Below are 9,980 nucleotides of genomic sequence, written 5' to 3'. Positions count from 1 at the left end.
TAAAATATTTTCAAAAAAATATTGATATTTTTAAGAAATATAATTACCCCTCCTTTAAACTAAAACTAAAAAATACTAAACTTTCAAGGAATGAAATATCTATGTTTTTTTTTAAATTTTGTATTTTTATTTTGTGTTTTCCAGAAAAATACTTTATTGTTAAAGTTATTATATATTGTAAACATTTACTGTGTTCTTATGTACTAATTTCATAAATTTTTTCTTGAATAATGTTATATATAGCTTAGTGAAATATACTTTGTAAAATATATTGAGTAAGGGTGTGTATATTTATGTGTATATATGTATGTGTGTATGCACCTGCGTGTGCGTATACGTGTATATGTATATATGTGTGTATGTGTGTGCGTATGTATGTCTATGTGTATGTGTGTGTATGTATGTATGTATGTATGTATGTATGTATGTATGTATGTATGTATGTATGTATTAATGTATGTATGTATGTATGTATGTATGTATGTAGTATGTATGTATGTATGTATGTATGTATGTATGTATGTATGTATGTATGTATGTATGTATGTATGTATGTATGTATGTATGTATGTATGTATGTATGTATGTATGTATGTATGTATGTATGTATGTATGTATGTATGTATGTATGTATGTATGTATGTATGTATGTATGTATGTGTGTATGTATGTATGTATGAATGTGTATATATGAGTGTGTGTATGCAAGTGTGTGTGCATGTATGTATTTATGTATGTATGTGTGTATATATGTAATATGAATCCAGGGCCGTACCCGGCCAACTTTGCGCTTCGGGCAAGCAAATAAAATTCTGCCCCCCTCCCAAAAAATATACAAAAAAACACATTATATATATATATATATTTACATGAAAAAAAATTAATTATTGATCACAAAATTTATCGCATCAAGTTAAAAGAACAATTTGTCACCAATGTTTCACAAACTTTAGTTCAAGGTCACTTTTCTGGCTTTTTTGGAGGCAAAGTCACTAATGACATCATCAAAATCAAGTGCGTTCGCCACTTCATGTTCAATTGAAACTACTGCCAGACAAGACAAACATTGGCCCATAGTTGATCTCAAATAGTTTTTTATGATCTTAAGTTTACTGAAACTTCTTTCACACGAGGCAACTGTAACTGGTAAGGTGAGGAAGATGCGAATAGCAATTGCCGTGTTAGGATAAGCATCAGTCAATGAGTATTTATGAATGAGCTGTAAAATGTCCATCGGGCTAGATTTTTCAAAGTTTTCCATCATGGCAGCAACTTGATATTTAAAGCTTGCCATTTCTGACTGGAAATCTGAAGAATCTAAATCTGCCTTGTAAATTTTAGACAAATTTTTGGCTTTAGTCTTAAGTTCATCCACTGAACTTTTGGAGAGAGAGAATGTCCACTGAGGAAGTCAAAATCTGAGGATACTGCAGACATAGCTTCAAACCGCCACTCAATTTGTGTGAGAATGCTGTCAAACACAAGGTTGCACTGGGATCCAAAATCTGTTTCTGGTGACAAACGGCAAAAGTCATCTTCAGCTTCATAAAGTGCCATCTGCTTCACTTTGCGCTTTCTCTTCAAAGGAAAGTCTCCTTCAATTCCAATTTGGATAGCTGTTTCTGCAGCAGCTTTGATAATGTTGTCCACCCCAACATCTCTCAGATTCTGAATGGAAGCCTTCAGTCCTTTCATTTTTTTTGCTGCAATGTCAATTGAAATGTTTTTAGACTGAAGCAGTTTGTTTTCCCGGTCAATTAAAGAAAGAACTTGACACCGAAAATCCAACAAACACACAAAACTGAAATCAATTTGAATGATGAGCTCTTTTGCACTGCAAACTGAGACAGCATTTGTCTTGGGAGTGTGAATTATGGATTCCAAAACTTGAAGAACTTCTTTTATTTGTCTGTGTAGTGGGATGATTGCTTCTTTTTTGGCAGACCAACTTGTATCACTATTTCCCTTTAGTGAGATGGTCAATGTTTCCATCAGTTTTTCCCATCTTAAGGTAGAACTTGAGAAAAAGTTAAAGATGGCTTGAACTTTTCCAAAGAATGCAATCATGAGTGGAGAAACTTCAGCAGCATGGACACCAACAAGGTTTAAAGTGTGAGCTGCACATGGAACAAATCTTGCAAACTCATTTAGAGAATGGATGTGAGCTTGGACGCCATTATATTTTCCAGACATATTGGCTCCATTGTCGTAACCTTGGCCCCGACAATCAGAAATGCTCAGGCCATCCTTCTCCAGTTTTTCGGTGATTTCAGCTGCAAGGCCATTTCCAGTTTTTTCGTGAGATTCAATGAAGTCCACAAAGCTTTCCTCAATTGTACAGGTTTCCTCAGTGATGTGGAAATACCTGAATATTTGGGTCATCTGCTCTTTGTGGGAGGCATCTGGAGTGCAGTCAAACAAAACAGAGTAGTATTTAGCTTCTCTGACATTTGACAAAATTTCATTCCTGACTTTCTGCCCAAGTAATTCAATCAGCTCATTTTGAATTCGAGGAGAAAAGTAGGATGTTGTGGTTTTCTTTGCCTTAACGGATGCAACGTGTTCAGCCACTAAAGGATAATAATGGCTTATCAGCTCAATTAAGTTCAGAAAGATGCCACTGTTTTGCTCTCCAATTACTTCTGTTGAACCCCGAAGGGCAAGATTCTTGGCACAGAACAAAATTGTATCAACAATCATTTTCAAGATATCTTTCCACTTTTTCATCTCTCCGTTGATAACTCTCTGCAGATCAGAATCCAAGGTCTTTCCTTCCTTGAGATTTTTTCCAGATTTTTCCAATCAGAATAGCATCTTTGGTGTTCATTGCTGTTTTCGTGTTTTGGAATTCTTGGGTTTAGTTTTTTCCAGTCACAAAATTCTTTTGAAATTTCTGAAAAATTGTTGGTTTTTGTCGTTGAAAATAGCAGACAGCAAAAACAAAACAAAGAATCTTTTTTGTTGCTGTACAGCAGCCAGTAGCGAACAAATTTTTCACCATTGGGATGAATTTTTTCATACCATTTTGAGCTGAAATGTCGCATTCTGTTGTCAAAGTCACAAAGTAAGTTTGGGAAAAATTCTCTTCTTTCTTTTTATTGTTTATAGTTTATACTTTTTATAGTTATTGTTTTATCTGTCATTTTAGGCCATGTAGCTGGATCACTGTGTTGAAAGTTTTCTCCTGAGGTTGCTGAAATTTCTGAGATTTCAGGAGGAAATTCACTGTTGCCCATTTCAATTGGTTTGGAAAGCTGAGAATTTCTATCTTCTTGTGCTTCTGAATCATTTGGTCCAAACTCGTCTTGACTTTGGCCAATAAAAATCTCCTCTTCAATTAATTCCAATGGATGATATGAATTTAAGTCAGTAATTAAAGATGTAGCAGCAACTTCAGCTGTTGAATCATTATCAACTTCATTGCAAATATCCTCTAAAATAATTTTTTTTTCCACAGAAGAGTTTGTTACCAACCACTTCTTGAACAATTTCTTAGTTTTGCGTCACTTTCAAGACGGTCTCTTCTTTTCTTCTTAAATTCAGCACCAGATAATTTTTTTGCACGATTCATTTAAAAAAATAATGTTCAGAAAATACAACTTTTTATTTTTTAATTGCGCTCTTCTATTATTTATTTTTTCTTTTTTCTTTTTTTCTCCCTCTTTATTTTTATTATTATTTGCTTACTTTACTTTCTTTAGCTTTCATTTCATTTGTTTCTTTATTTAAGCCGCTTAAATTAAGCGTTCTTTTTTTTAAATTCGAAGTTCTTTTTGTCTTTATTTTTTTCTTTTTAGAATAATTTTTAATGTGTGCGTTAAATTAATTTATATGATCCTTAATGAATCATTTGTTTATATTATAAATAATTATTGGTTTTTAATTATCGTTCTTAAATTCAGCACCAGATAATTTTTTTGCACGATTCATTGTAAAAAATAATGTTCAGAAAATACAACTTTTTCGTGTTTAAGGGCGCTCTTCTGTTTGGTAAATGAGCTTTTATTTTAAAGTTCGTCAGGAGGCGCAATTTTAATTAATTTTCTTATCAACATAAAAGTGACGCCACGCAAATTAGTTTCATAATGTGAAAATAAATAAATTAATTTGGGGAATTTTGCGCTCTCCCAATTTTGGCGCCTTAGGCCGCGGCCCTGCTGGCCCCCACCCTTGGTACGGCCCTGTATGAATCTATGTGTTTTATGTGTATATGTCTATGTGTTTACTTGTGTTCATACAAATGTTCAATATGCACGTACGATGTTATGTATGTACATACACTTGTGACTAGTATGACCTTCAAAACTCACCTACTTGCCTAAAACGGCTAAAATTGTTCAAAGTTGCTGTACGTGGGTCAAAGAAGAACTTTTACAAATCACAAAGTGGAAAATATTCATCATATGACAATAAAAATCTTGTAATTAAACATTTAACAAATTGTGATATACTAAACAATATTCGACAAAGACAATCATGATATAATTTAAAAAAAAAAAAAAGATAGACTTTATCTATTCAATAATGTATTTGCAGAGGTGTTTTACAACGGTTGAAGGAAATAATAATTTTGAAGAAAAATGAAAATTCGTCAAGAAAATTGTGCTACACTGAAAAGAAGATAAAATAATAAAAAAAAAAAATCCAAAAAATAATGATCCTTGTAAAGCCTACCATATTTCAAGTTAATTTAAGGAAAACATCAAATACTATATTTATTACCAATAAATTATGCGATAGTCGCATTGTATGAGTTTACATCAAATTTAATTGACGCGTCAAACTTTAGCGGTTCTCATGACAAGACCTATTAGTCTTCTTTGTGTCTCCGCCTTCTTTATTTTTATTTAATTTCTATCATTATTTTTTATAAAGCAAATCAGTTAAAACTTTTCACACAAATATGCAGTGGAAGTGCATTTAACCCGGAAGTTCACGCCTCCTTTCTTACCGAGACGCGAAAATATGTCCAAAGCTTGTTTCGATACTGGATCTCCTGCTCATAAAGCATGCGTTCTAATCACTGCGCCACGGCCGCAAAATTCTTAAGAGACATACGATGAAAGTTAAACAATCACGGGACAAGGGTTAATGTTTTCAGGTGCATTGCACCAGTCATTGTTTTCAAAATGAATTTATTGGTCTTTTTGCAGCTGAGGTTTGCAGGCAAATTGTAAAAGAAGTCTGAGAAGTATTTTTCAATTATGGTTGATCCTACTTCTGATGTAATTCTTACTGAACATACTACGTTTATCATTCGATATGTACATGAAGAAGAACCTGGAAAATTTTCCATTGAAGAACGGTTTTTTATCTTTGCAGATTGTCTAAAGAAAAATGGATCTGATTTCGCATGATTATTTTTAGAATTTTAGAAAACTTTAGAAATTTATTTTGAAAACTGCCGTGCCGAGGCTATAACAATGGAGCCAACATGTCAAAGGTGTTCAAGCTATCCTACAAATAAAGATGGCATTGTCTTTGTTATCAACCTGTGGTTGTCATTAATTGAATTTGTTTGAACAGAATGCTGCCTCAAGCTGTACAGATGCTGAAACTTTCTTTGGAACTGATTAAAACTTGTATAAAATCTTCTTTTCCAGTCCACAACGCAGGGAAATACTGGAAAAAGTCTCCATGGTGTATATTTTACAGGCAATCTGGAACATGATGGGCTAAAAGACTTGACGTAATTCGTCTTTTCTCTAATCAATTGAGTTAAATCATTAAATCTTTAGAAAAAGTTCAGAGCTTGTATTTACTCGCCTAAAAAATTGAGATTAGAGGTGCCCTGAAATATTTGAGCTCATTCAAATGTGCTCTCGTGTCTGGAGTTTTAATGAAAATCCTCACATTGATTAATTGCTGAAACTAGATTATTCAGGCAAAAAAGGCAACTATTCATATAAGGCCTTTAAACTTTTTTCACCTGAATACTCATATAAGTATTCAGGTAAAAAACTTTAAAGCATTGATCATTCACCTTAAATCTGTTTTGGAGGAATGGCCAACAATTTTGAAAAAAGCTAAATTAGCTGCAGATGCTGCAGAAATCGGTTCTAAATTTCCAATCCACCAAAAAGTGAAGTGCAAAGGTTTTTCTTGGGAGCAAATTGAAGAAGATGAACGTTTCATGGAATCAACCGAAACAGAGTCAGGAGAGCAAGCTACACTTTGGAGCGGTTTTTTATTACATTCTTGACTCTGTGATTTGTAGACTCACTGCTCGTTTCACAGACATTCAAAAAATCTTTACTATATTATCTTTTTTGTGGGAATATCAAAAACTATATGAAGCAATGATAAAGAGTGACATGACTGAAAATGAACTGTTAGAAAAATTGTTTCACATAAAACAATGTCATTCTGCACACTTTGGAGAAAAACCACTTTCCCCATTCGACTTGTTACACAAAATTTCAGAAAGGAGGGGAACTCTTCAAAAATTAAGTGATTCCACTGCTTACTTTTGCTTCAATTTTTTTCGGACAACTATGGGACAAGAACAAACAAGTAATCCTGTCATTGATTGCCAGGATTGAGTGTCTGTTAGCACAAAATCTTGATTTCCATGATGTGATTGAAGAGCTTGCAAAACAAAAGACAAAAAAATATGGTAAGAAACAAAAGTTGGAGTACTTAATTACAATTATATGTGAGAAATATAATCAAAAAGTTTGAAAAGCCTTTTTTTTTTTTTTCAGAGGAGGGATCGGGGTTGGGTCTCTAAATTGAAAGATGCTTGGGGCCCCAAAAATCTGTGCACGGCCCTGCATGTAACACTTATATGTTGAAATTATATATCATAAAATATTGGCTACCAGTGTTTTTCTAATTAAAAATAACAATAAATTTTTTGTAAAATAAAGCTTTGCAGAGTTAAGGAGGTCTATACTAAACATTCATTCTTGAATTATGAGCAATATATATCAATTTAGCTCATATGTTTAGTTTTAACTTCCGGTTCTCTACTTGGCAAAATACATTATTGATACAAAAAAGTTGACAGAAAATGTAGTGTTTCTGCGGACATGATAATTACATTTTAAAGTAATCTATGTTTCTATCGAGAAAATTGAATTTATTATTAAAAATTTTTTTGGGATGTCAAGGAGTTATATACATGTTTAAAATACTCCCATATTTTAACAGAAGAAGGACAGTAGACAAAGATATGAAAATTATTACCACAAGTTTTTGGCTAGCAAGGCCGCAGAAGGTAGACTGTTGTGTAAAAAACGAAAGAGGATATTTTGTGTCGGTCTGCATATGTGAGAAGTAAAGTTTTTTTTCCAAATTTGGGTCCGCGGCATTGTTTTTGTTGAACCGTTCCAGAAAAGTTCTGCTGGCACGACTGTCTTTATGGTTTTTGCAACTTCTAAGTAAAATTTTTTTGTTTATTTTAGGGGGATGTTAAACAAGGACCCGTTTAGCCAAATATTTTAGTTATCATCTTGTAGTACTGAGAAGTTTTGCTGTCCTAGTGTTTTAGAAAACTGTTCTGTTTTAAAAAGTTCCAGCTTTGGTTTTGGTTTGTAAATTTTATAAGTGAACTTGCAACCAATACTTTGAAAAGTAGTAATATTCGTGAGTTTTATCCTCTACGAATTCCTTTAGTTGAAAGAGTTTTGAGGCGAAGGGCAAGACTTTGCTCCTTTGGAGATAAAACTCCGAGACCTCCGCTTTTGATGGGTAAGAAAAGTGTCTCTCTCTTGACTGGATTGAAATTGGTCTTTTGCCACAAATTTTCGAAAACGGCTCTACGCAAACGTTCTATTGCCCAATCAGGAATTGGCAACACGTTTGCTAGAAACCACATTTTTGACATGGCTAGCGTATTTATCAACATAATTTTTTCCCTAAAAGACAAAGTACGAAGTCCCAGAAACTTTAGTTTTTTCTTCACTTTGTTTAGAGTTACTAGCCAGTTGAAATTGGTAGTATCACTCAGTCTGGTGTAAATAGTAACACCCAATATTTTGAAACCGGTGTTGTTGTTCCACTTTATGTTATCCAATTCTGGGTACAATTTACGATCAATACCCCCAACAGCGAAACCCTTGGTTTTTGAGGAATTGATAACTGAACTACTGGTTTTTCAAACAGTTTAACTTTTTCAAAAAAAAGTGGACAGATTTTACGTCCCTTGCAAAAATCATTTCAAGCTCAATCTAAAAACATGTCACACATCATACATTGAGCATTGAGCAGAGCGCACGTGTAAACGAAGAAAGTTAGAGATATTTTAATATATTTGACTTTTATATTTTTTTGATTATTGTTATGGAGAATGAAAAGGTAATTACTATGGGAATGCTAAGGGAATTAATGTCAATTCAATCTGACACAATTTTAAAGTGCTTTAAAGAAACTTTCAGAAGCTTCCAAGAAAAAATTAATAGCTTAGAAAGAGATGTTGAAGACCTTAAACGTGGCCTAAATTTTAACGGTGATCAACTTGAGACAAAAATAAGCAAAGTTGACAAAAAAATGGACGAAATTAAAACTTCGTTAATCGGAATCAAATCTTTTCAAGGAAAATTAGTCAGCGAATCCACCGAGAATAAAAAGAAAACAGTTGACTTGGAAGATCGAAATCGCCGAAACAATTTGCGAATTGTGGGTGTTGAAGAGAGACCCAATGAGACAAGCGAGGAAGTTTTAAAAAAATTGAAAACGCTTATTAAAGAGGATCTTCAAATAAATGAACCAATAACCATAGAAAGAGCCCATCGGGTTGGAAAATTTGAAAACAAGCCTAGGACAATTATTTGCAAATTATTAAACTGGCAGGAAAAAGAAAACGTTCTGGCTAGGGCAAGAAATCTTAAGGGGGAAAATATTTTTATTAATGAAGACTTTAGTGAAGAAACTATGAGAATCCGCAAAGAATTATTTGCACAAGCAAAAATCCATCGAAGTCAGGGAAAATATGCGAAGGTAGTATACAACCGCCTGATCGTAAGAGAAATGCCGAGTATAAGCAATGCGACGTCAAACAAAGATAAGTGAAAACAAATTTATTTTTATTGTTTTTATTTTTATATTACTTATTGACTTGATTAAAAATTATTAAACGATCTAATAAGAAATGAGTTCAACTAACAAGAATAATATAACAATTATTATTGAAAACTTAGAGTCTCCAGTTTTAAACTTTTTAAGAGCTAACAAAAATGAATATAGTTTTTTGACTGAAATAAATATTAGTTGTCTCGACAACTCATACTATAAACCTGATGAGTTTAATAGAGAAAAAAAAATAAAGATTTTAGTATACTAAGTATAAACATAAGATCAATGAATAAAAACTTTGAGGCTTTTAAACATTTTTATTACTCTATAAACTATCTTTTTGATGTTATATGTATCTCAGAAACTTGGGAAGATGCAAAAATGCCTTTGTCAGAAAATTCTTTGTACAATTTATCATCATACAAAATAATAAGTCAACCACGTGTTGGAAGCATGGGAGGCGGCGTTGCAATCTATATTCTTGACAAGTTTGTATTTAAAGCAAAAAAAACATTTTGTAAAGCAAACAAACATATTGAAACTTTGTGTATTGAAATTCTAAATAAACCTGGTAAGCCTTTTTTAATCTCCTCGCTTTATCGACCACCATGCGGTAAGCAAATTAACTTTCAAAATAGCCTTAGAGCAATTATATCGCAAATGAGCATTCAGAATAAGCATATTTTTTTCGCTGGTGATTTAAACTTGGATGCTATGTGTTATGAAAAGTTTTTAAATACAAAAAACTTTTTTGATTTACTACTTGAATTTAACATTACATCTACCATTTTTAAGCCAACGCGTATTACAAAAACTACTTCGTCCTCAATTGATAATAATTTAACTAATAATTTTTTAGATACTTATTTCGAATCTGGCATTTTTATTTCAGATTTCTCTGATCATTTTCCTATCTATCACATTGCGCACGGAGTTTCATGTAACGACGGCAATAATAAAGTATT

General features: G+C 32.7%; 2 protein-coding genes across 2 annotated transcripts; one reads left to right on the top strand and one right to left on the bottom strand.

Moving 5' to 3' along the window:
- Nucleotides 1-1,317: 1,317 nt before the first annotated feature.
- Nucleotides 1,318-2,727, bottom strand: LOC136073972 (zinc finger MYM-type protein 1-like). Its single transcript, XM_065786269.1, has one exon. The coding sequence runs from the start codon at nt 2,725-2,727 to the stop codon at nt 1,318-1,320; it is 1,410 nt and encodes a 469-aa protein (XP_065642341.1).
- A 5,556-nt stretch (nt 2,728-8,283) lies between these two features.
- On the top strand, nt 8,284-9,012 carry LOC136073971 (uncharacterized). Its single transcript, XM_065786268.1, has one exon. It carries the CDS (start codon nt 8,284-8,286, stop codon nt 9,010-9,012), a length of 729 nt encoding a protein of 242 aa, XP_065642340.1.
- Nucleotides 9,013-9,980: the final 968 nt, after the last annotated feature.

The sequence above is a fragment of the Hydra vulgaris genome, chromosome 01 (assembly GCF_038396675.1).
Source record: "Hydra vulgaris chromosome 01, alternate assembly HydraT2T_AEP".
Lineage (NCBI taxonomy): Eukaryota > Metazoa > Cnidaria > Hydrozoa > Anthoathecata > Hydridae > Hydra > Hydra vulgaris.
This window is presented reverse-complemented; position numbering and strand designations above follow the sequence as displayed.